The following is a 27,086-nucleotide window of genomic DNA, read 5'->3' as shown; positions in this document are numbered from 1 at the left end:
GAGCGCGTCTGGGCCTTTATTCACAAAGAAAGCTCATGTGCTAAATTGTTTGCCATAGAAAATTCTAGCCGAGTTTGATGCTGGACCTATTGCTAGCGAAGAGGTCGCCCAATAATAAAATGCATTTGCGAACGAAAAGTTTTGTGGCCATTGGTGCTGAGCAAGAATTTTTTTCCCAATACAGCAACCCACGTGCACTGACAGTTCAATGAAGAAAAAAAAATGGTTTATAAAAAATCCCAAACTTCAATTGGATTGGATTGGAGGCAACTTTATTTATGCCTGCAGTTGGGCGCTCGCGCGCCCCGACGAGGGCCTATGTCATCCTCGAAGTCGCCGTTACTCGGCGCGGGTCTCCGCTCGCCGTTGCCGGCTCGCTGGGTCCGTGCCTTTCGAGCAACCTCAATGAATTCTCGCAAGAAGGGAACCGCCGTAGCACCAATGGATGGTCCTTACCCGCTGATAACATATTATAGCAATAACGTCACCACATAATGCTAAGGGCGGTAAAGTAACTCGGCAAACCGGCAAACCTGCACAATCCGACGACACCGCAATTTGTTTTTTCGTTCTTGTGTGACATTCCAATATGCGAGCATCGGTAGCATTTGTAATATGCAACTTTAATAAACCTAAGCTAAAGAGGCCATTACTCCGTGAGAACCCGCTCTTCACAGGAGTCATCGCATCGCCTTTTACCTCAACGGTATACTTTTGTGGGAACTCTACCGAGTTGTCGAGAGAGAGAGAGAGAGAAGGGGGGGAAGACAGGGAGGTTAGCCAGTGTAAGTACCGGCTGGCTACCCTGTGCTGGGGAAAGGGTAAAGGGAATAAAAGGTGACAGAAGAAAAGAAATTTGAGAAAATTTCACACAATAACGCGATGCTAGGCCGATCTTTCGAAGCAACGTACAATCAAGGTCAAGCGCGTTATCGATCTCTGACCTTGACCATGAAGTAGTTGACGAACGGGCTGCCCTCGTTCCTGTTGGTGCCGATGATGACGTCCACGTCCGCGACCTCACCGCGCTCGATGAGCGCCCGCGGGTCGTCCGGGAGGAACTCGTCTCCGTAGGAAGGGAAGTAGCTGGCCGGGTTCAACACGTTCAGCTCCCTGTTGGCCGCCATCAGGGCCGACGCGTTGGCCCAGCGCAGGCACTCGAGCACGTGATGCCGTTGGTTGGACAGCGTCACGTTCTCGTCGGCGCAGCCCACGGCCTCGGCGAGGAGCTGGACCCGCTCGACGCCCGCCTTGAGGCTCGCCGGCTGCAGGAGGTACGGGCTACCGCTCTGCAGGATGGCCCGCTTGAACAGACCGCGACTGAGCGGCGACACCATGTGGAAGCCGACGGACATGGCGCCGGCGCTCTGGCCCATGAGGGTCACCGACTCCGGACGACCGCCGAAGTGGACGATGTTGTCGCGGACCCACCGGAGCGCCGCCAGCTGGTCGAGGAGGCCCATGTTCCCCGGCGCGTCGGGGTGGCCCGCGCTCAGAAAGCCGAAGACACCCAGCCGGTAGTTGGGAACCACGACCACGACGTCGCCCAGGGCTGCCAGCTGCGTGCCGTCGTAGAAGAAGTAGCTGTTTCCGCCGGTGTCGAAGCCGCCGCCGTGGAGGAACACGATGACGCTCTTGGCGCCGCAGTTCTCGATGGTGTTGCAGTGCAGCGCCGGCGTCCACACGTTCAGGTAGAGGCAGTCCTCGGTGCTGTTCGAGGCGTCGACGGTGATGTTCTTGGTGACGAACGTGTCGTACTGCAGGCAGGGAAAGGGCGTCTGCACCGCATTGTAGATGCCTTCCCACGGCTTGGCCGGCGTCGGCTTGCGGAAGCGTAGTTCCCGCAGCGGCGGCTCGGCGAACGGAATGCCCAGGAAGGTGTCGATGGGCTTGTTGAAGAACACGTTCGTCCGGCCCATCACGTATCCCGATCTGGTGAACACCACCGGGTCGTCCTTGGGGCGAATCCCTCGGGCGGTGCGGACTCGCAAGGCGGCCAACAGTGCCCCGAGGAGAATCGCCGAGATCGCATTCCTCTGTACGCGGAAGGAAGAAAGGGAAAACGTAAAGCAGAGCGGACTTTGCAGCGGGAAGCGTTTCCGTGCACGACACGCACATACGCGCGCGCCGCAGGCGGAAGAAAGTAATAAAAATAGTCTCGGATAGACGGAGAGGAGGAGGCCGGCCGCACACGCTGTCGCGTTCCTCTCTTCTTCATTTTTTTGGGGGTGCGCAATTTGAGGAAACGAGTGTGTACGTGAGATGGGCTGCCGTCCTTGTCTGTTCGCGTGTGTTACAACGTTTGCGTCTCCTCTGGTTGAGATTCAAGAGGAAGCGCAGAGTCGTCTGAGACGAACAATAAAGCCGCGGTGTTTTAGCTCATGGGGAAGGACGTGAAAAGTCGGTCCTCGTTCAGTCAGCCAAATTAGACGGTAAGTGGCGCGTATCGGAATACGAAAATTACTTTCAAAACAGTGTGCGCTTACACGTTACATGTGTTCGCAATATTATTGGCAATATTTGCACTGTAAAAGCTAACGTTAAAATGAGACAGTCCTGAAGAAAAGACGGTGTTTTCATTGACGTCTTCAGAGTGACCTTGCTTGCATATTTTTGGACACTTGTTCCGTGGATGGAGAAAAAAGAGAAGACATACTCTGAACTGAAAGCGATGGTTATTCTAATTTTTAATGGATATGTATCGTTCTACCATCGTCTGCGATATTAAAATAGCTCAGGATTGCAAAGTGGTTAGGATTCTTAAACTATCACGGAAATTAATGCGATTACTGTATACTCAGGAGATAACCAATAAGAACGACGCATATGTTCTTTCCCCAAATCAACATTACGCCATGCCTTCTTTACCAAAGCCCGAAACGTATTATTATGACATCTGACAAGAAATATAAGGCGGAATATCTTTTTTAAGTTTGAAGCTTTCGTAAGTTATGAACTGCGTTAAATTATATTAGCAGTTACGTTAGTCGCATCCATCCAAATCGGCTAGCATTTTGACGCAGTAGTTCTGCGGAAACCGGCAAAGTGGAGAGGAGTAGTTAATGAAGGGCAAATGAGGCATCCACCCTTTATTTGAGCTATCACTTCATTTGAGGCAACATCAGGCGCTGAACACATGGCGACTTCTCACAAACGAATCAGCCTCCTGTTATAAATAAATAAATAAATAAATAAATAAATAAATAAATAAATAAATAAATAAATAAATAAATAAATAAATAAATAAATAATAGTGGTACCTATACGTATTTTACTCGTAAGCGTATTCCATGCAGGAGCGTTACCCCACCAATCTAGCCTAAACTATATTTCGCTTCTGCACCCCTTTAATTTGAACACCACAGAGTTCCGGAATAGCCATGCACGGCAGCTGTACAGGGAATTCACCTTCATAACACTGCGTGTGGCTGAGTGTTTAAGCATCCACGGTCTCGAGAAAATCTACGTGCGATTTCCCGTGGCCCGTATCTTCTATATGCATGCAATCTTGCGGAATGGGCTGCATTGTAAATCATCCCGATGCATTCGATGTGTAACAGCGTTACGCCTACACAAGCGCGCTCTGAGCGGACACCTTTTAGCCGACCTAAGGCGTGTTTTATTATCCTTACGCTCATGTCATTTTTGCTGTATCACGCATTGAAATGTTTCACGCTGTCCCTTCTCCCCTGTTGCGTTTCGCCTGCGACACGTGGTTTTGCCGGCGCGACGGCGGCGGGGCGGCGGACATTTTGGCCCGATCGTCGTCACCGCAACACTCATCGCCAGGTGTTTCCAGGCGCGTCTGCGGCGATGCGACCGCCTAGGGATTTCGTTCCAGTCATTGTGCCCGAAACAGGCGAGGCCAAAGCAGGGATCTCCTTCCAGTTATTGGGCCCGAAACAGGCGATGCCAAAGCATGGATCTCGTTCCAGTCATTGTGCCCGAAACAGGCGATGCCAAAGCAGGGACCATCTTCTCGTTACAGTCATTGTGTCCGACCGGCAGCGCCACGACAGTGTGCTGCGCAGCGCCACGACCAGGTGCTACGAGATCGTGCGCAGCGCCACGACATGGTGCTACGGCGTCGCTACGACAGTGTGCGTCACCATTAGCCCATTGTACATTCACGTGCTCGTCTTTTGAGGGGTTCCTTCTTGCCCTCAACTGCGAGAGTATAAAAACAGCTGCCCCCGGACGCCAGAGGAGGGCTCCGATTTCTTCTGCTGAGTGAAGTGCTCTCCCGTCTCTCTACTTCGGTCAAACCTGACCGCCAACTCTTTGCGATGTTAAAATAAACAAGTTGTTTCGTTGTTACCAGTCGACTCATGCTTTGCCGGGACCTTCGGATGCTTCGAGTTGTACCCCAGGCCGCCAGGCCAACGCTACCCTTGGGGCTTGCGACCCAGGTACAACCACGGGCGTCAGCGCCGAGTTCCCAACAGATCGTACCAGCAGTCAGATCCAAATATCTGGTTGCCAGCGGTGAGATCGCCTACGACTTCAAACATCTGGTTGCCAGCGGTGAGATCGCCTACGACTTCAAACATCTGTCTGCCAGCGGTGAGACAGCGACAACGGAGGCCAGCAGCAAAGCGATGCAGTTGACAGTATGCTGAGCAGCTCAACGACGATCCGGGAGCAGTGCAACGAGCCCTGTGTGACGACTGGTTGCCTGCAGCGGAACGACTGCGCGGAATTCCTGCCTGCGAGGTTTGGTGAGTGCGGGACTTTCTTCTACTGAGCTTTGCCAGGCTTTTTGTTAGTGTCAGAAACAGAGCTGGTAATTGTGGTTGTCGTTGCTGCCGGGTTAGTTTGCGGCAAGACAATAGTAAGCAGTAGAGAAAGCAGCATTCAGAGCAGCCATGGATTTGAAGTCGTTGCGCAAACCGAAATTGTTGGAGCTTGCAAGAGAGTTGGGTCTGGATGTCTCAGACAAACTAAGAAAACCGGAACTGATAACGGCTATTCTTGAGTTAGAGGCTGAGGATGACGAGCTGTCGGAATGCCTTGAGACTATTGAGGAGAGGTCAAAAAGACAGGAGCGCGAACTTAAAGAGCAGAAAGAAAAAGAAGAGCGCGAACACGCTTTGGAAATGAAGCGTCTCGAGGTAGAGATGGAACGCGCTCGTAATGGAAGTCAGGCACACGGTGCAGGAGAACGCGTATTGTTCAAAATGACTGACCTGATGCGGCCGTTTAAGCTTGGAGAGGACATTGGTTTGTTCCTGGTTAACTTTGAGCGAACGTGCGAGAAGCAGGGGTTCTCTCGGGAAACGTGGCCACAGCGCTTGCTCACTTTGTTACCCGGCGAGGCGGCCGACGTAGTCGCTCGCTTGGATAGAGAGGAAGCAGAGGATTTCGACAAAGTAAAATCGAGTCTGCTAAAAAAGTACCGGCTGTCTGCGGAGGCGTTCCGTCGGAAGTTTCGGGAAAATGAGAAAGGCAAAAGTGAGTCTTATACAGAGTTTGCGTATAGGCTTATGTCGAACATGCAGGAGTGGCTCAAAGAAGAGAAAGCGTTTGGTGACCACGATAAAGTTCTGCAGTGTTTCGGGCTAGAACAGTTTTATAGTCGGTTACCGGAGAACGTGCGATACTGGGTCTTGGATAGGCCAGACGTTTGTACGGTGGCTAGAGCCGCTGAGCTAGCCGAGGAGTTTGTGACGCGTCGAGCTCGCGGAGCTAAGGACGGTCAAAAGGGTGAATTTGGCTCGAAGTTTGAGAGGCCGAAGTTCACGCCCATGAGATTAAAAGGGGACACGCGTAGTGCGGATGCGAGCGAAAGCAGTCCGACCAAACGTAAAGAGACGGCGGCAGCCAAACGCAGAAAGCGGTTCGAGATGAGGCGAGCGCGCTTGTGTTATACGTGCCAGAAGCCGGGTCACTTTTCGGCGCAGTGTCCGGAAACAACACCAAAAGTTGTGTTTTTTTCAATAGGCAGCACTGACGAGAACATGAAGCTTCTTGAGCCTTACATGCGAGACCTCCTCGTAAACGGGAAAGAGTGCCGAGTGCTTCGCGATTCCGCAGCTACGATGGATGTAGTTCACCCGTCTTACGTAGAACCCCATATGTTCACGGGCGAGTGCGCGTGGATCAAGCAAGCCGTGGAAGCTCATAGCGTGTGTCTGCCGGTAGCAAAAGTGCTTATTGAAGGACCTTTCGGAGCGCTTGAGACGGAGGCGGCAGTGTCATCTATGCTGCCACCCCAGTACCCGTACCTATTTTCAAACAGGTCCGATCACCTCCTGCGCGAGAAGGGGCTTTTGTTTGGTGAAGCTAGTGTTCAGGCCTTAACCAGATCGAAGGTTCGGGAGCTCGCTGCAAAGGCGGTAGTTGCGGGGCCGACGTTATCAAACAACGAAAAAGGGTCAGAGGCGCAGCAAGCTGATATTCAGAGCACGCCCGAACAGAATAGAATTGAGTCTGTAGCGTTGAAGGCGCCAGATACTGGAGAGGAAAATCCCGACGCGGGAAAGTTAGAAGAGCTATCTACTGATTTGCTCATCACGCCTACGTCAGACGGACTTGATAGGTTGCTAAAAGTCAGCCGGACGGCTTTGATAGCCGAGCAAAAAAAGGATGGCAGCCTGGAAAACGTGCGCTGCAATGTCAAAGAAGGTATCGCCAGGAAAACTGCGCGTTTTGTGGAAAGAGGTGGAGTCCTGTACCGGAAGTATCTAGACCGCCGAGGAGTGGAGTTCGATCAGCTGGTCGTGCCTCAATGCTATCGTCAGGATCTGTTGCGCTTGTCACATGGGGGTTCGTGGTCCGGACACCTAGGAGTTAAGAAAACTAAGGACCGTCTCTTGCAAGAGTACTATTGGCCAGGGTGTTTTCGGGACGCAGACCATTTCGTGAGGACATGTGACACTTGTCAGCGGGTGGGCAAACCAGGGGACAAATCGAGGGCGCCGTTGAAATTGGTACCTATCATTACGGAGCCTTTTAGACGGCTCGTTATTGATACAGTGGGACCTCTGCCGGTAACAGCCACGGGGTACAGACACATTTTGACTGTGATCTGCCCAGCGACAAAGTTCCCTGAAGCAGTGCCGCTTAAAGAACTCAGCTCAGTTGAGATAGTTAATGCACTACTGTCCATATTTGCGCGAGTTGGTTTTCCTGCAGAAATTCAATCAGATCAGGGCACAGTGTTTACTAGCGCTTTGACGACAACTTTTCTCGAAAGGTGTGGGGTAAAGCTGCTACACAGCTCAGTGTACCACCCACAGTCGAATTCCGTTGAGAAGCTCCACTCCGTCATGAAGCGCGTGTTGAGAGCCTTGTGTTTTGAACATCAAACTGACTGGGAGCTGTGTCTGCCTGGGGTGATGTTTGCTTTAAGGACCGCGCCGCATGCGGCTACGGGGTTTTCGCCAGCTGAACTGGTGTACGGTCGCTCGCTTCGATCTCCGCTTCGCATGCTTCGAGAATCATGGGAAGGTAGGGGCGACGACCCAGTCGTGGTGGAGTACGTGCTTAAGCTCCTCGAACGCTTAAGAAGGGCACAGGAGTTGTCAGGTGAAGCAATGACAAAGGCCCAGCAGAGGGCCAAGGTTTATTATGATCGGACAGCCAGGGCCCGTCGTTTTGAGGTTGGCGATGAGGTCATGATATTGCGCACATCGCTAAACAACAAACTAGACGTGCAGTGGGAGGGCCCAGCGCGAATTGTTCAGAAACTGTCGGACGTTAACTACGTGGTAAGTCTGCCAGGAAAGCGGAAAGCACAGCAAGTTTACCACTGTAATCTGCTCAAACCTTATAGACAAAGGGAAGCAGTGGTGTGCATGATGGTAAACGTTCCTGAAGAGCTTCCGGTCGAGCTTCCGGGACTAGGCTCAGTGACGAACAGGGAAGACACCGGTCAAGTCATTAGTGACCTTATCAGTAAAGCACCGCTGTCGCCTGAGCAGAAAACCGAACTACACCAGCTATTACAAGAGTTTCAAGGTCTGTTCTCTGAGAGGCCTGGTAGGACTTCTGTACTTACTCATGATATAGAACTTACCTCCACAGAGCCAGTACGATCCAAGGCGTATCGGGTGTCACCCCGCCAGAGCGATATTATGGAGGCTGAGGTAAAGAAAATGCTACAGCTCGGTGTTATTGAGGCAGGTGAGAGTGATTATACCTCCCCTTTGATTTTAGTTGAGGTACCGGGCAAGGAACCTCGTCCTTGCGTCGACTACCGCAGGCTTAATTCCATCACTAAGGATCAAATTTATCCGATCCCTAACATCGAGGAGCGCCTTGAGAAAGTTAGTAGCGCTCAGTTTATTTCCACCCTAGATCTTGTCAGGGGTTATTGGCAGGTTCCACTTACAGAAGAGGCTAGTAGGTATGCGGCGTTCATTTCACCAATGGGAACATTCCGTCCTAAAGTGTTGAGTTTTGGTTTGAAGAACGCGCCATACTGTTTTTCAAGTCTCATGGATAAAGTGTTGCGGGGACAGCAAGAATTCGCTTTACCGTATCTAGACGACGTAGCGATATTCTCCGCATCCTGGTCTGAGCATATGACACACTTGCGGGCAGTGCTAACCCGCCTGCGCGAAGCAGGCTTGACAGTAAAGGCTCCTAAGTGCCAGTTAGCACAGGCCGAGGTTGTCTACCTCGGTCACGTGATTGGTCAGGGTCGTCGCCGCCCCTCTGAAATAAAAGTGGCCGCTGTGCGAGACTTTCCGCAACCGCGCACAAAGACCGATATTCGGTCGTTCTTAGGTGTCGCCGGCTACTATCAGAGGTACATCCCTAGGTACTCTGATATCGCGGCTCCCCTGACGGATGCTCTAAGAAAGACAGAGCCTCAAACAGTCGTCTGGGACGAGACAAAGGAAAGAGCTTTTAGCGCCCTAAAGAGTGCCCTAACAAGCCAGCCTGTGCTACGATCGCCAGACTATACAAAAGGGTTCATTGTTCAGTGCGATGCTAGTGAGCGAGGCATGGGCGTTGTACTGTGCCAACGGGAAAATGGAGGAGTAGAACACCCCGTCCTGTATGCTAGTCGTAAGCTGACCAGTCGTGAGCAGGCGTATAGCGCCACCGAGAAAGAGTGTGCATGTCTCGTGTGGGCCGTTCAGAAATTGTCATGCTATCTAGCCGGCTCGAGGTTTATCATTGAGACAGATCACTGCCCTCTCCAATGGCTGCAGACCATCTCTCCCAAAAATGGCCGCCTCCTGCGCTGGAGCCTCGCTTTACAACAATATTCCTTTGAGGTGCGTTACAAAAAGGGGAGTCTCAACGGTAACGCCGATGGCTTAAGTCGAAGCCCCTAACGTAGGAATCAGCCTCAAAATTGTTTGTTACTGATGTTTTTCTTCCTGAGGCAGGATTTTTTTTAACATATTGCTTTTGTTTAGTGTTTCAAAGTGATGATATGCTTTCTAGTGCAATTTTTCAATTTGTGGACGCGTTCTGAGTGATGCTAGACTACTGTAAGGAACTAGGCAGTGGTATAAAAAGGGGAAAGAGCCTGGCAGGGCTTAGTGAGGGTTGTGCCGTGCTTGCTGACTGAGCGGTTGAGTTTTCAGCGTAGTTCTAACGCTTGCCGGGAACGAGAACAAAAATGTGAACTCTCCCGAAGTCACTTTGCAGTGTCCCGTGCGAACCTGAACGAGAGAACGAGGCCTTCTCTGTGCGCTGCGCTCAAGAAACGTCAAGGGACGCCCGACTTCGGTTATGCGCATCATCGAGCGACATCCCTCCGGACAGCGGATGCAGTCCCCTGTCCATCGGGATCTCCTTTCCCCGGCGGGGCGGTCTGTTGCGTTTCGCCTGCGACACGTGGTTTTGCCGGCGCGACGGCGGCGGGGCGGCGGACATTTTGGCCCGATCGTCGTCACCGCAACACTCATCGCCAGGTGTTTCCAGGCGCGTCTGCGGCGATGCGACCGCCTAGGGATTTCGTTCCAGTCATTGTGCCCGAAACAGGCGAGGCCAAAGCAGGGATCTCCTTCCAGTTATTGGGCCCGAAACAGGCGATGCCAAAGCATGGATCTCGTTCCAGTCATTGTGCCCGAAACAGGCGATGCCAAAGCAGGGACCATCTTCTCGTTACAGTCATTGTGTCCGACCGGCAGCGCCACGACAGTGTGCTGCGCAGCGCCACGACCAGGTGCTACGAGATCGTGCGCAGCGCCACGACATGGTGCTACGGCGTCGCTACGACAGTGTGCGTCACCATTAGCCCATTGTACATTCACGTGCTCGTCTTTTGAGGGGTTCCTTCTTGCCCTCAACTGCGAGAGTATAAAAACAGCTGCCCCCGGACGCCAGAGGAGGGCTCCGATTTCTTCTGCTGAGTGAAGTGCTCTCCCGTCTCTCTACTTCGGTCAAACCTGACCGCCAACTCTTTGCGATGTTAAAATAAACAAGTTGTTTCGTTGTTACCAGTCGACTCATGCTTTGCCGGGACCTTCGGATGCTTCGAGTTGTACCCCAGGCCGCCAGGCCAACGCTACCCTTGGGGCTTGCGACCCAGGTACAACCACGGGCGTCAGCGCCGAGTTCCCAACAGATCGTACCAGCAGTCAGATCCAAATACCCCCTTATGTAATGCCCCATTAGGGTCTTCAAGGAAAAAATAAATCAGGATGATAATTATGATGATGATAATCATTATTAGCTAAGACCACCTCCACTTCTGAAAACTTAACACGACGTGCGTGCTAGTTGGGCACATAGTCATTGAGCCATCATTTAGAGTTCGTAACTGTCGAGTAAGAAAGATTTGATGACTGAACCAATTGAATTGCGATCGATATTATTACACTTTACTGCCTGTTTCTGACGTAGTGACCGCAAGTGGGAAGGCTTGCTTAACGCAATACGACTTTATGTGGTACCAGTGAACTTGTCACAAGAATAGCAAACACTTCGTATGCGAACGTCGCCCGAGCCATTTTGTAGCACTCAGCTAACGGTCTTATGATTTTGAATGGGTCTAAAGGTTACGTTAGAACAAACAAGGTGAAGTTGCTTTTGTTAGATAGCGTTTCATGGCCTGCCGCTATTAAAGGTATCTGAAACGTGAATGGCATCATCCGGTTGGAATCAACATGAGAATAATTAAAAACAGCGACTGCCATTTCGGTGCTTTGAGCTCAAACGCTCAAGAGGCAAGACGTACAGACAAAACAAACAGTCAAACACAACTGTAACTAAGGTCTTTCCATCGACGTTTCCCTTCCACTTGCTGTACCTGTGGAAGACACTTCCAGGTTATGTGAGCAAAAAATTACCAGCGCTACCAACAGAAACAAAAAAAAAACTCTCAAAATTTATCCGGCAGACTATAGGAAGGAAGAAACTCACTCTAAGCACTTGCATAGTTATCCTCGCTCTCGACGCGTGCATCCAATGTTGTCTTTCACCGTCAATGAAACACTGAAGATCAGTCTCTTCTCATCTCTGCTCTTCCTCCGGAAGCTTCCGCACAGTATATTCGCGAAGCTGCTCAGCAGCAACACACCGGTGACTGGAACGACGGAGAACAAAGTACGCACAGCGCTATGGCACAAGTGTTGGTCAGTCGTAGTTTTCCCTACGGGCCAACTCCCGAGGTCGAGTCTTCGTCGGGACCAATCAACGTCGAGATGCTGCAGCCAGTTCCACTGGTGCCGCTGTCTGTTCAATGCGACGAATATTCACGCCACCGCCGAGATCACCGCTGATGTCACGCCGAGGAACGTCGTTGCCGCTGACGCTACAGAAAAGTACCGTCTCCGCTGCTGAATTCGCCGACGAGTGTGAACTCCATGGTTGATGATGACGCCTGGGTGTGGACGCCGGTTGGCGCGCTGAACAACGGTGATGGCAGTGGCATCAAAAGTCCACTAGCGGTCGCACAAACACACACTCACGCGCGCACAGAGAATCAGTTTTCGGAGTGGGTGGCGGCGACCGGCGAGGATTAATATCCGAGTCGCCGAAATCGCAGGAAGCCGCGCGTGTGTGTGTGTGCGGTTCGCTCGCCGCGGCCAGGGAGAGTGGAGAAAGGCCGCCGCCGCCAGCCATCCGAGTGGGGGGGCGAGACACACCGGAGGGTGTTCCTCCGCCCGCTCTTTCCCCTCTGCAGGGGAAGACGCGGTGTGTCCGCCAGCGGCTGCTGGAAAGGCGCTGGGCCGGCGAGGGACACCTTACGCTAGGAACGTTCCGTCGTGTATACGTAGTACACCGGACTGGGAAAGCGAGCGAGCCCAGCAGCAGGAAGCTTAAGTGGAAGGGGTGCATTTGCTGCACCCCTCCCGCCGTTGGTGGGACATCCTGTCCGCGCGCTCGCGCCCCAGCGCAATCACGGTTAGCGGGTCACTGCTGCCGTCTCCTCGCTCCAGCTACCTCCGTTAAGATCGCGATGCGGTATATACGCAGTGTTCTGTGGCGTGAGGCTCCCGGCGTTCCGATGCTCGGTCGAGCGCGCGATTCGCCGCGCATTGACGCGTCGAATCCGTGACCCGCGCGCTGTGATAACTTCGCCGCCGAGCGGCCGAGAGAAGAGCCGTTATAATATGCAATGGGAGTCGCGAGAAGACGAGGATGTGTCTTGGTATGTGCGTGCTTCGGCGTTCCCGTGCTTTGTTCGCTGTGCGGGGTGGCGTCTCTCCTTTGTCCTTAACCTCGCTCGCACGTCCAGTTGCACCGTCATCACGGGAAGCTGTTACATAAAGGGATGATCGCAACCGCGTTGCGAAACTGCAGAAAGACACCGAACTGATTATCTGTTCTTGCTTCTGCGCTAAGGCGGGCTAACGTTCAGCGACGGAGATAGTGCGCGTGGTGTGCTACGGCACCCACTGTGCTGGTGGGTCCTGTATGCATTCTGTCAAATGTAAATTGTGTGAAGTTTGTTTGTACAACAAACATTCTGATCTTCCTAAGACTCTCGCTAATTGCTGCAAATTAACTTCAGCCTTTACGACGATTTAGTCTTGCGTTAGCTTACCGTCTACATTAACGACTATATGTTCATTAACACCGCTCTAGAACTATATGAATGATTATTTATTATGCCCCTACTTTCTTGGTGCTATGATCCGCTTTATAATCGTATTAACGTATCGTTAGCGTTCTCGCTTTTCGCGTATTTTCATGTTCCTTACATTGTAATTTCTCCACTTTTCGATGTGCACCTGCTGGTTGCATAATTCTTGGTTTCCATAACTTTTCGTCGATGGTACCGACGTACAGTCTCTGACTATAGGATGCGTGAATGAACTTTCTGTTATTGGAATCGCAAAAGTGCCTGATGGATCAATTAAACTTCAATTTCAATTTGACTCACTTATTACCACGATGTATAGCTCTCTCACCTTTTTACCCTTTTGTGGTGAATAATGGCATGAAAACGTGAAAGGTTCTTTACAGCCACGCACGTAATGGTAAAGGGCAGCTGACCCTAGTAGACTGTTCAGCTTTACATGGAAAACATCGCCGCTGTGCTTCGGTTTTCTACTGTCGTTTTTCTTACGCTTGTGCATGGTAAATTGCAATTATTTGCAATAAAATGTTACACGTACCCTTACACCTCAATTATCACGTATTTTCTTAGATATTCTTGGCAGCCTGTGCCTCACATGTCTGCCCTACAGCATGCAGTACATCCATTCAGCCACCGCTATATCCATTCAGCGAGTGGTTGGTTACGCCTCAAATTGCTTCGACTCATGCACTGAGAAGCGCAGTATAATATATGGCAACTTCGGACCGGTGGTAAAAACGTACTCATTGAAGTATGCAAAACTCGCAACACCTGTCCAAATGTTCGCAAACTATCCGCGCCTTGCCATCATACGCTGACTAATACCAGTCTTCAAAGAATCCAACAGTAACCTAACGGCGCAATTTTCTTTTCTTCAGAGCGATCCTTCAGTGCATTGAAACCCGCATGTGCCTATAAGCTGGCACAATGAAGCGAGCTTCCTCCTACCAAAGTCCTTGGCTCGGGTCCTGAGCGGTTGTACGTGCTACTCTCTTCAAACGACGCCTGCATAAACCCACACACAAAGCGAGGCGCTCAGAGGCCTTTAACCGCGCCCGCCGTTCCCTTTGACAGCGGCGCCTCGGGGGGGAACCGCCTTTTTGTCTCTCGGGCGCCTCTGGCAAGTGACGCTTGCCTGCGTGGCGCAAGCAATGGAGAACACGTCGCTGTCATCGTCCAACATTGTAACGTCAATGCACTTCCCTACCCCTCCTCCATTTCACTTCTGTTGGTCGCGCAGACGGCGGTGACGCGCGACGACGGCGTGACACACACACACACACGTTGCATACCTGCGCTTGCATGGCTGTGTGAACTCAATCACGCTCGCGATGACAACACCCCGATTGCCCCATCGGGTCGGCCTCAGGCAAGCCGAGCAGGCTACGTCCTTCTCGTCCTCCTCTAGCGCGATATAACGGAACACGCGTTCGTTCACGCACGCGACGTGGGCCGTCGCGACCCCCTTGCTCGAGTTGCGTGCAGCGCACGGCCGGCGTCGCCTCTGCTCCTATTACGGACGTCCTCGCTTCGGCCCCGACGTTGCTTGAGCACCGCTTTGCAGAGCTAATAAAGCATATATCTAACACCGAATGTCGTGTGGGGCCTTTCTAGAGAGAGACTTGCGAGGTGGTGAGTAAGGGTTCGGGCGAGGGGCTTTACGTGCACGCTCACGCATTGTTTCAATGGTAATGTGCGTTCTAGTAGTGTAAGCTTGAGCGACTGCAATAACTTCAGTCATTGACGCACTCCGCGGTAGAACGACGCATATCTCGAGGGCTTGGACTTGGATGCTTTGGACTGTATTCAGGTTAGTTCTGCGGGTGTTGGAGATGACTCCCAGGGGTTCTCCCTCACAACAGCTGGTCGAACAGAACGCTGCTTAGCTCCGTGACCTAATGCGAACCGGCGTGCTTAACCTAACATCGCCGCGATGTGCGCCACAAACGTCTTCCGGGCATCGCTGACCGCAACTGCGTGTCAGTCACGCGAGCAAGTGAACGACGCCTAGGACATACACTGTAGCTACGCAAATTTGAGCGAGGAAGGGGAGCAAGAACGAGATCAGTTTGACGTCGTAGCAGTGAAGACCGCTGTCGGTGACGTCGCTACTTTGCTTCGGACAATGACGGGCAGCCAGATCGTGTCGACGGCCGATCTTCTCGACAGAGTAAGCTTCGAGCGCTAGCTCGCTACCTGATCGACGCATGCAAGGCTAATTAACAATATACAGACGTGGAGCTGCTGTGCGAGGTAAAAGTTGAGGCAGCCTGTCGAACTCAACGCTACGCGGTCTTGGTCGTATGTCAAGCTTGTCAACCTTCTTGTTGACAGCACGTTCGTTTACCCTTACTCTTGTTGAGAGTGTCATCTACAGCCGTGGGCTTTCACTCCAGGGCTTCACTTCAAAGACCTTCGCTAGTTACGTCAAACTGATAAAGAACGGCAGCTTCCAAGATACGCCGAAACAGGGGCTACGTGCGGCGGTTCTAATCACTCCAGGCTTAGTCAAGGCAGGTACTGTGCTATGGCTCGAGTCTTTGTCGAAGAAAGGAGGATGGCTAGCGTTTGCACATATCCTCTGCCAGCTCGGTACAACGGGGCCTCAGAGAGCCGAACTCAGATGCTACTTCCGTTACTCGTACCTCGCTACAACGCGTCCATCCGGACACGAGTCCCACATTCGTCGTCACGACATAAACTCACGAACAGCAAGCATGAGAAGAAAGATTAAATTTAAAGAAAATTGAAGAGGCGAGCCTCTGAGGGCTTGTTACTTCCGATGAAATTAACATAAGAGTGAAAAACGAAGGTGAAATAAAAGGTAAATGTATAATCAAGCACACGTGAAGTCCGCGCATGCGTTCGAACCTTATATGGGGTTCTGATGTACAAGATCATTTTGCCGCACAAAAGCGAAAAATATATCGAGGTTTGCCGTTTAACACAAGGTCTACACCAATGCTACTCCACGTATGCGCAGTATCATTCTCTTTAGAAGCATTAGGCACAGTGTTATGCGCACCTCCGCCAACGTGAAAACGTGCCTGGCACGCTATAACGTAAGGTGCTCAGCCACCGAGTTAAGCAGCGTGCTACGTGCTCAAAGGGAAACAAGTAAATTTTCAAGACTCAGGCTTTCATAGTGTAGTTCCGTGCACGTGTCGGCAGTTTCGTGCCACCATATTAACTCACAAGGAAGCAAAATTATTACATAATCTCGAACGACACTGCTTAAACCAGTAGAAATTGTTAAATTTTTAATCGGTTATACAGTCGGGCACAGGTGGTCCATAGAACGATTATGATGACAAAACATTTATTACGGTAGACGGTTCATTGGCCCAGAGCGTTAAAGAGGTCGGAGGGATTAGGAAGGAAATGTCAACCATGGGTCGGCTATCGAGATGTGCACACACCGGCTACATCCTGCGAGCGATGCCCGACTTCTAAACAAAGGCGTAAAGTGCTCCCATGACACAGCGGTGCCCTGTAAAGAGATGTGCCACTCATCGATGCCGGCCACCAGCCCCATGGGTACTTCCATCGGAGAACCGCTAAGTTGGGTCACTTCTATAGCAAATGCCTGATTGCCGAGACGGTCGCAACGGGCTGCACGCTAAGCAACGGGTCCGATTCATATATTTCCTCTTCGCGGAAAACGAATTACTCTAGTTGAAAGAAATTTGGGCCTTCATTTATTAATGGAGCAGACGACACCAACCGAGGTCACCTGCTCTGAATCATTTATTCCACTGCAGCATAGTTACTACTTAGGGTATAGTAAATAAAGTATACAAGAATAAAGATGCGAACTATCAAGAGAACGCCACCTTGCACCTTACACAGTATATTGCATATTATATAAAATATGTGTAATTTCTGGCTCCACATGAATGTAGTAGATCTACCACACTGCTATTGGTCTGCATATGTTGGTGTATGCAGGCCATCTGAAGCTGCCCAAAAACGTAGTCAATGACAGGGGCCTAATTCACTAAGCTTTTCGTCCCTATGGGCTGTTTGCTATTGGCAGGCCGACTTCGCTAATTTGTCCAACATTACAATTGCCTTGTATCTGTCCTTACGTACATGTTATAGCATAAGAACCCTTTTGTGCGTAAATGTGAGCGCAGTACGATGAGACCATAAGTTAATGTAACGATATTTGTGGGAAATGTTTGTAAAAAAGCAGAAAGGTCTTTAACTCTCCATTGACCACGGACTGCAGGACTGCAGAAACTTCAGAAGTGTAAAGACGTCGCCTTTCTCCGTTGTTTCACACATAGCGAACGAATGACCAGGCTAAGTCATTTAAATAAATACCTTACTTCCATCCATCATTACTAATACGCAAACACGGAAAGAATGCCACAACCACATTTCTCCTCGATATGTTCTCGTTAAATAGGTCCTTGAACCAAAGCGCTCCATGTAGGGTCAACAGTGACAGCGTGCCGGAAAATCGAAAGAAAAAGAAAAGGTCCGACCTCTCATTTTCGCTCTGCATCGTTTCGGCTCCGCACACCTGGATACGGTTGGCGAAGTACGTGTATAGCAATGTACGGAGGACACAAGCGCCCAGCTTTGCAGTGAGACAATCCCCCGGCCCGCCACAGGCACCGCCGCCTCTGTCGAATTTCTTCTATTCGGGTCAATGCCGTCCGGCGCACAGTCGGCAACAGAACAAAACGCCTTCATCGCTCCGCTGAACGCCAGCGTCGAGAAAAGAGCGCGAAAAGAAAGCACAGAATCGCGAAGCCAATAACAGCGAGTGGCACGCCGTTATCGCACCTGGCGATCGCGCCAAGGATTGCCCACTTTCTTTCGTTCGCGTCGTTGGATACTCCAAGAATCGATAGAATCGAAGGAGCAGTAAGAAAAAGAAAGATCGTGAAGTACCGTTTAGCAAAGCGTATAGGAACGACCCGGAGAATGTGTGGGTATGCGAGCGCCCGTTTAACTCCTCGCAGAACTCTCAAGACCAAAGTCAGTAGACGCCGATGTGGGCGTGCTGGGAACGCCTTCTTCGCAGCGCCTCTTTGTACGCAAGGTCAACCCGCGATCCGTATATTTTGTGCTCTGCGACGCTTCGTGTTTCAAACTCCCAAGGTTTAACGACTGTGCGGGCGCGCCTATGGCTTTTTTTACTTGTAAATTCAATGAGAAGACAGCGATCGGCGCCGCGTGAACCAGGGTATATAGGAAAAGAGGTCCCATCTGACAGCGGTAACGAGAGAGAATATATACAGTTTGGTTGCGCCAGAAAGTGTGTGCTCCTCATTCGTACATTCTGCAGCTCTAACGAAGACTTTTCTTTTTCAAGCAGGAACCCCCCTCTCGACCCCTTCAGGATTTCCGTGTCGCTAGCCGGCGTTGCGTGCTGCGTCGAATTTGCACCGGCGGCGCCCGCAAACGCCAGACACTGTAGTCATACTTGTGGCCCACCTCGATACCACAAATAGTTCCGCCACTACTGTGCCCGATCTGCAAACTGCCTAACGGAAAGCCGAATATACGCATCCCGCGACGCAACCGAAGCATGGAACGGGGCGTTACGTTGAGAGAATCTAACTGGACTAATCTAATCTGGACCAGTGGATGCCCTCATAGAGGTCTACCGACTATCCTTTTTTTTTAATTATTGAAAGAGTGGTGCTCGAAACACTGGCCTGAATCAGTCACGCACCAAGAGTTTCTGTTCAAACCTGAGCTGCCACTGTGGATGCTGCGTCCTATAGCGAATCCGTCCCTTTCCCCATGCTGTACGCTTATTAATGCTTTTCTTTGACCATACGCTGTTTTACACTGTGGGCACTTTGCTTTAAGATTTTTGTGAGATGGATTGTTTCTTCATTAGGGAACAGTTGAAGTTATTCTAACAATCCGCCTTCAAAAAATTTCCCCGCTCTGTATAATCAGGCGTTAACTTCTGAACGAATGAATTCATTCAAAGACTGTGTGACATCGATGAGCCCGATTCACGCATCCGTTCTCACGCCTCTTAAGTAGACGAGCACTCATGTAATCAATGAAAAGAGAGGAGATATGTATGTCTTCAGTGATCAGAATGGACGATAGGTTGCGAAGTTTGCATCATTCCCAAGAAAATTTGCAAGGTTGCCTGGAGAAGTCACAAACAGTTATCTTATTCTTAATTCACGAAACTTTCCTCGACATGTTGACTGCGCCATCGGGAGAAACCCGCGAGTATGTTAGAAGTTGGAGCTGACAGTATCCGTGAGTTTGTCTCTCCGCCGTGTACAGAATGTGTGAAAGCTTTAAGCCTTACATAGCTCCTGTCGGGCAGGGAATAATTGCTCTACAGGGTGGTTTCTCTAACCAGCGGAGGAATGCGATGTTGAAGCACGTCCAAACTGCGGAGGAACGCTGATAACGTAGCTAAGGCGAAAATATTTCCTTGTATCCTTCAAGCGTTGAAGCCTTCGAAACGCAAACTTTAGCAGACACATCTTTCCGCGTCGTAACGTCATTCGACATTCATGTTCAAGTATTGTGTTGAACAAGTGTTCAATACTTAAGAGAACCAGTGCCCCAGTTCTCAAAGCTTTTCTTTCAAAGTGCGTCTTGCCATGTTGTCTGGCCACGTTCGCTAAAAATATGACCATCATTACTATTTGCATCAGCTGCTCTTCCGAAAAGTTATACTAACACAAGAACTTAATTATGAAAACGGGTCGTGATAGCTAAAAAAAAGAAGAATCCGAGGACGTCTAAGCACTTCCTATGATTTGTGAATGCGAATGCGTTAATGTCCGATTGAATGCCGCTGTGCGGTCCTTAGAGTCTCGCGCTGCGAGCAATGTAACATAGCGATACATGCTGCCCGAGGCAGCAAGAAGTAGCAGCCTGCGGTACCAACGCCGCGTGCCATCGACGCGACGAAGCCCATCGGGCGACGCATCACAGCGATGCCCTCCATCCTCACGCAACACCTGGCGCGCTACTGCTGCTGCAGGTGTTCCCTTTCGCTCTCTCTGCTCCGTCGAGGCGCGCTTGTGACGTGGTGTCGCAGCCAATGAGAATATATACTCGCGGACAATTTTCTGTGGCTATGAAGGGAAGGCTACGGAGGCAAAGCGCACACGTGTGAGAGCGCTTCTGAATAGAGTCTCGCGTTTTAATCCACGTTAGGTTACGCTGGGGAAGACAAAGACGAGCAGCTTATCAGCAACAGTTAAAGGAAACTGAACACGGCACTGTAAAATTTTACTCATTTTGCGGCTTGTCCCTCCCGCGTCCGGGCAAACGCGAAACCGTCGCACGTGGAAGCAACGTGGATTAAGCGCCCGTTCCGAGCAACCAAAAGCACTGTCAGCACTGCCGGAACCCGCCGAGTTGCTCAGTGGCTGTGGTGTTAGGCTGCTGAGCACAAGTTCGCGGGATCGCATCTCGGCCACGGCGGCCGCATGTCGATGGGGGCGAAAACACCCGTGTACTTGGATTTAGGTGCACGTTAAAGAACCCCAGGGGGTCGAAATTTCCGGAGTCCCCCACTACGGCGTGCCTCATAATCAGAAAGTGGTCTTGGCACGTAAAATCCCATACTTTAATTTTAATTTAACGCTGCCGGACTACTTGGCGCGGCAACACATGTGCAGCAGCCACGTGCCCGTAGCTTTCCCTTCATAGCCACAGAAAGTTGTCCGCGAGTATATCTGCCGTTTCGCTGCTACAGACGCCGCCAGCATTTTTACTCAATGGGTCATTTTACGCTTTCGCATCAAAAACAAAAGAACAGAAGACTCCTAGTTTACCGCGGCCAACTTAAGCGCATGCAGTAGCGGCCACGCCTGCGCACACGTCACTCCCTTAGAAAAGTCGTTTATTGCCTGCACTTATTTCTCCCGTGACTCAACGCCCTTGAGGACGAAGCGGTCAAAACTCTGGGCGTTCCTGCGCACATTTCAAGAACGTAAATTCTGCCTCGGTTCCAATGCAGAGCTTTTACTCGTGAATACACGTAGTCTATAGTAAACGTCCTTCCGCGCGAGACAGCCGGAAATTCATTCTCCTCAGACCCTCCTTTCATGCTCGGGGCGTCCTCGCCGCGTTGAGCAAGCCTCGAGAGGCCTCGGCAACGTGAAGCCGCGGCAAGTCACGTTTTGCCCGGCACAAAGGACATCGTGCGCCCCGTTCATTACGCATGGTCGAGAACGCTTTGCGAGCGGAATGCAATGCGACCGCCTTGTCAGAGGTATTCGCCTTCTACGAGTGGGCTCGCTAATTGGTGATTCTCATTTTCGCCTTCAAAGCGGACCAAGAGTGCGTTGTGTGGCATTTCGCATACGGTAGACAGGCGGTGAACTTCCGTTGCATCATGGCCTACACATGCGAGTGTCTGTAGTGTCTTGCATTTTTGCCGTTCTGATATTTCGACAGAATAATTTGGAGGGCGCTTAAAGCTTAGCTTTCAAGAGTGGAACGCGACAGCATTCAAAGACCCCTGACTGTTTTTCGTGCTTCCCGGCAACTGCAGCTTATGTAATCGTAAAATTTACCGGGAAACGCTGGCGGCGAACGCTGTGCACGTGTAGGCAAGCTTTCTGGTAGAAACGCGCCCTCCGGCATATAGGTCGATCTCGTTATTGTTTCCCACTTTTAATATTTTATACTGTTCTCCGATCTCAAAATGCCGAGGAATAACTTTTTAAAGAATGAAAGACAAGGTATGATCAACTTTGGTGGTAGAAGAGTGGTTTGGTGTGCGTGATACGGAATTTGGTTCGAAATTCTTTTTCTGCGACAATTTTTTGCGACACGAGGCCCTTAACGCTATCGCGTTAAAACGTCACAGAACAGTTACAGAAATGTGAGGAGGTTAACCAGAGATAATTCTAGTTGGATGCTCTGCGTGAATTGAAGGTGCTACTGGGATCAAAAAGAGAAAGTTCTAATAAAGAGGATAAAGAAGAATAAAGGGGAATCAAAGAGAAACCGCGGATATAAAAGACTCGGAGTAGTATATAGCTTCAGATCCTGTGACATAAACTATCATGCACCATAGCGATTATCAAAAAGAGTGCAAAGACTTTCGCTGACTTGAATTAGAATACATACGTGTAATTTATTTCGAAATTTTAGTGCCCCTCGCGCCACAGTAACTATTTCACATAAGTAGAGCTTGCCACCATCCATGACAATCGAGCTATAGGTGTTCTGTTGATGTAGCAATATCTTAAGGGCTTGGGATAAAGAGGTATATCATGCAACCAAAGCAGGTTATTTCAACCTAATTTTAGCTGGTGACCAAAGGTAGAATTTGTCTGCTGAACCACGTCGAACTATATATGTTTCCACGGACGACAAAACTATTCGAATCATCGTTGTCATGAACGACCGAGCCGCTTCTGAACGTGTCATGCGCGTTCCAATTTTCAGGGCCTCGAAAGGCTGGCCTTTTGGCTTGCTGAAATCAGTTGGTTCAATCGTTGTTCACCGGATGAACATTTCATGTGCGCACCTCGAACATAGGGAATCGCCCGCGTTGTCGCCATCCTATAACATTTTGCAGGCTCAAGACTTCGCAGGATAATGATCAGATTGTTGTTTTGGCGTGTAATGCCCCAGAATATGTATATATATATTTAATTTATCTCTATCTTTCTCTCTTTCTCTCGTTTTCTCTTCTTTTAGAGGGGAGGGGTGCGGGGAAGGGATCTTTTTCTTCTTGTAGCCATCTTAATTAAATTCTATTATCTCTCAGCCACTTTCTGGGCACCTGAATTAAAGTCTTGGCATCCCCCATAAGCGCCATTATTATGGTTTTATACGGTGTTTGCTGCACGAAATACTAACATTCTAAACGGCAAATAAATTGTGATGTCTCGAATGGCCCATCATATTACAGCATGTCGCCTTCTTCCAACGACCGTTGACGGTAAGTGTTGCTTCATGCGCATTCGTGAAAACTGTGGCGCCAGTTGCCATCGGTGCGAATAACGACTTCGCATCGTCGTATTCTCCGCTCGAACGAAGGACGTGACAAGCGGCGAAGGAGATCGCGGTCTGCGAGCATCGCGACACCACGGTCACACACGATTAATGCCCCGGTGACCTGAGACATGAAGACAAGGAGAAAAACAAAAACGGGAGCGGGAGTGTCACTGAGCCAAGCCGATAATCGCGGCCTCGCAGTATGTGAAGCACGAGCAAGAAAGAAAATGATTTAAAAAAAAAACAGACCTGAGCAGCTGATCCTTTCAGCCGTGCGTTTTCTTTTCTTTTTTATTTTTTTTCTCGCTTGTTTAGACTAGACAGTATGAGAGGACGAACGACGTCGTGAAAGACACGGCTTCACCGAATCTGCATAAGGCGAGATTAAAGCCAGCTCGGTCAAGCCCTCTCCTAATGGAACAACGGACAATCCGGGGTCAGCGGATACTGAAACAGGGGCTCTGTGTCATTTCGCGGCTGATTGGCGAGCGCTGTGGAATGTCGTTCCGTTTAACGACGGAGCTACTATCGCGATCGACGTAGAATCTGCGCGTCGGAAATGCTTCCCCTGGGGAGTAGGGGTGCCCGAAAGCTCGAATTGCTTAACGTTTCGTTTCTAGACCGAATGGCACCGCAACGCGGACAGCTATCGGCATTCACAAAAACGACGGCCCAGCGGGCAAGGACACCGTTGTGACGGGGTCAGTGCACAAGATGCAGATTCTTTATCTCCCTCTTTCTTTTGCATATGTGAGAACACTTGCTGCATGGGGCGTTGCACAAGACATAACAGTTCCTCTGTTATATATGCGAACGTCTAAATCCACAACTGTATCTCAGCGTTTAGTTTCACTCATAGATGTGGTTTACATTTAAGTACTAGTACGAACACCTTAACCGCAGGTTGAATGTGGCTCAGTGAGTATGCACGGCATCTCTTTCTTTTTACGTTTGCCGCACGTACCTCGCGTTAAAGAAAATATAGATGACAGTTTATGCGAAATTCTTCGGAACGGTTCTTCATGGTGCGTCTGTTTATTGAGTTCTCAGTCCGAGGCCTCGTCGCTAGTATAGTACCGAAGACAGCGTCGGTCCAGATTAACAGAGACATGGGACTGTTGTATCTCATGTCAGTGGGTGACCAGGCAAGGGATCAAACAGGAAAACGGTGTTTATTGCCCGAAGCTTACGGGCTCCTGGTTACATCTAGAATCAACGGTTCACGCACATAGCAAGACATTATAAGTACTTGTGCGCACATGCTCACTAACAGCAGTCTGCTTATCAGGCGCGCTATCGCCGACACAACACTTCCTCCGCTTTTATTATGAAACTACCAAAGTTCACGTTCCTGCTTGGAACCTATCAGGTGGTCGACGATTTCTAATTGGGTAGCGTCGATCCTCGTCACCCCGTGCGGTGTCAGCCTGCGACGTCGGTGGTGAGAGAGAAACACTAGCTGGTGGTACTGAAAAGGCTTGTCCCGATCCGGGGTCGCTGTGTGGCCCCACGGTGAACCCATCGCCTTCAACGGAGTTTTCCGCAGCTGGTCCCGATCCGAGGTCGCTGTGTGGCCCCACGGAGAACTCATCGTCTTGAACGACGTTTTCCGCAGGCACTGTCGTGCTTTGAAGCAACTGGTTCTTGTGCCGCCGCCACTCCAAGCATCCTGAAGGGGTTGATACACGAACCTTGAAAGAGACTGGTCCAGTCTGGGCCATTACTACTGCTGGCATCCATTTTGGCTGTCCCCTGTAATTGCGTGCGAGAACATGATCACCAAGAGCGACTTCGCGCACTCGACATGGTCGGTTCACCGTCTGTTTGAACTGTTCGTAAGCCACCCTCTCCCCCACCACAGGTTTGAGCACGTCAAGGCGCGTACGCAAACGTCGACCCAACAACAAGTTGGCCGGCGCCTCGTGCGTTGTAGCGTGAGGAGTGTTCCGATAGGCGAGCAGAAACTTGTTTAACTTTACCTTCAGTGGTTGGCGCGTGTCATCCTTTCGCAGCGCATTCTTCAGAGTTTGCACGAAACGTTCCGCGAGCCCATTTGCGCTAGGATTGTAGGGTGCTGTTTGCACGTGTCGGCAGCCCATCTCTCGGACGAACTGTTTGAAGTCCTGTGACGTGAATTGTGGCCCGTTATCCGACACAATTGTCTCGGGGAAACCGAAACGTGCAAAAACATCTCTTAAACACTGAATTGTGGCCTCTGTAGTAGTCGACGGCATCACAAAAACTTCCGGCCACTTGGAGTGGGCATCGACCACTATGAGAAACGGATTGTTGAAAGGGTCCTGCAAAATCAATGTGTATGCGTTGCCACGGCGCTGTGGGCCAGGACCACGGATGTAGTGGTGCTTTGCCAGGGGCGCTGCGTTGTTCTTGGCACTTTGCACATGATTGAACCATACGCTCAATATCCGCTTCGATACACGGCCACCAGACGTAACTTCGCGCGAGCGCCTTGCTGCGAACTATACCTGGGTGACCCTCGTGTAGCTCTTCCAAAACTGCACTCTGTAGTTTTGCGGGGATGACTACTCGTGTTCCGAGCAATATGCATCCTTGATGCAAGGTTAATTCATTGCGCCTGGTGACGTAATGTTTCAGCCTGTCTTCACTGACGGATCTTGGCCAACCTGTACTTATGAATTCTTTTACTTGTACCAGCTCGTTGTCGCGTTGCGTGGCACGCGCGATTTCTTTACTCGACACTGGCAGGGAGGCCAGTCGCAATGTATAAAAAGTTTCTTCGCTTTCTTGCGTCTCGTCCTTGACATAGGGAAGCGGCAACCGGGAGCAAAAATCAGCTTCGGCGTTATCGGCTGACTTCTTAAAGAGAAGGTTGTAGCTGTACGCCGATAACGTCACTGCCCAACGCTGTAATCACGCAGCTGCAATAGGCGGGATCCCAGTTGTTGGTCCCAAAATTTGCTGTAACGGCTTATGGTCCGTGATTAGAGTGAATGATCGACCATAAATGTAGTAGTGAAACTTCTTTATGCCAAAAATTATGGCCAATGCCTCTTTTTCAAGCTGGCTGTATTTCTTCTCCGACTCTGACAACGTGCGCGATGCGAAAGCAACCGGTCGAGACCTACCGTCCTCGAAAACGTGGGAAAGTACGGCACCTACTCCGTACTGCGATGCGTCACAGGCCAGCTTCAATGGTCTATCCGGGTCGTAATGGGCCAGCACCTGTGGTGATGATAACATTGTTTTGATTTGCTCGAACGCTGCGCGGCAGCGGTCGTCCCAGCACCACGAAGTGTCCTTCTGCAAAAGCCGGTACAAGGGGTTAGCGACAGTTGACAAATTAGGTACGAACTTCCCGTAATAGTTGACGACACCTAGGAAGGACTGCAGTTGCTGCTTTGTTGTCGGTGCAGCAGCCTTAATAACTGCCTCAATTTTGTCCGGTGACGCAGCGATTCCTTCCGCACTTATTTTGTGCCCCAGGTAGCAGAGCTCGTTTTGAAAAAACGCACATTTTTCTTTCTTCACCCTGACACCTCGCTCTGACAGACGTTTCAGGAGAGCTTCTAGGTTTATCAAATGTTCTTCAGCGGTTTTTCCCGTGACTAGAATGTCATCGAGATAACAACACACTCCGCTCAGGCCCTTCAGCATCGTGTCCATTATTTTCTGAAAAATACCTGGCGCTGACGCAATTCCGAAAGGTAGCCTGTTAACTGTAAACAGACCTTTCTGCGTGTTTAATGTCAAGTACTTCTTTGACTCTTCCGCCATGAATACCTGCTGGTATGCCCTGTTCAGATCGATCTTCGTAAAATGTAGCCCCCCGGCCAGCGCTGCCAGTAGATCATCTATCTTAGGCAGCGGGTAGTGTGTGATGTCAAGTGAAGGGTTTATCGTCGTCTTATAATCCCCACATAGGCGTATGCTGCCATCTTTCTTTATCACGGGCACTGCGGGCGTGGCATACTCCGCTGTATTCACTGGCGTGAGAATTCCTAGTTCAACCAATTTTGCTATCTCGGCTTCTACAGCTGACTGCAATGCGAACGGCACATTCCTTGCTTTTAGGAACTTCGGCCGGTGGTCTGGTTTGAAAAACAGCTCGGCCCGTTCGTCTGTGATAGCACCTAACTCATCCTTGAACAGAGTTTCGTAC

General features: G+C 50.5%; 1 protein-coding gene across 1 annotated transcript in view; it reads right to left on the bottom strand.

Moving 5' to 3' along the window:
* LOC142582695 (acetylcholinesterase-1-like) overlaps window positions 1-12,587 on the bottom strand; it is a 30,128-nt gene extending 17,541 nt beyond the window's left edge. Inside the window, exons 1-2 of the mRNA XM_075692646.1 lie at window positions 11,326-12,587; window positions 945-2,036 (exon numbers count right to left, since the gene is read on the bottom strand). Coding sequence (XP_075548761.1) covers window positions 945-2,036; window positions 11,326-11,367 — 1,134 coding nt within the window. The 5' untranslated portion in view covers window positions 11,368-12,587. The remainder of the gene's footprint in view (window positions 1-944; window positions 2,037-11,325) is intronic.
* Between the last annotated feature and the right edge of the window lie 14,499 nt (window positions 12,588-27,086).

The sequence above is a fragment of the Dermacentor variabilis genome, chromosome 5 (genome assembly GCF_050947875.1).
Source record: "Dermacentor variabilis isolate Ectoservices chromosome 5, ASM5094787v1, whole genome shotgun sequence".
In the NCBI taxonomy this organism is placed as follows: Eukaryota; Metazoa; Arthropoda; class Arachnida; order Ixodida; family Ixodidae; genus Dermacentor; species Dermacentor variabilis.
This window is presented reverse-complemented; position numbering and strand designations above follow the sequence as displayed.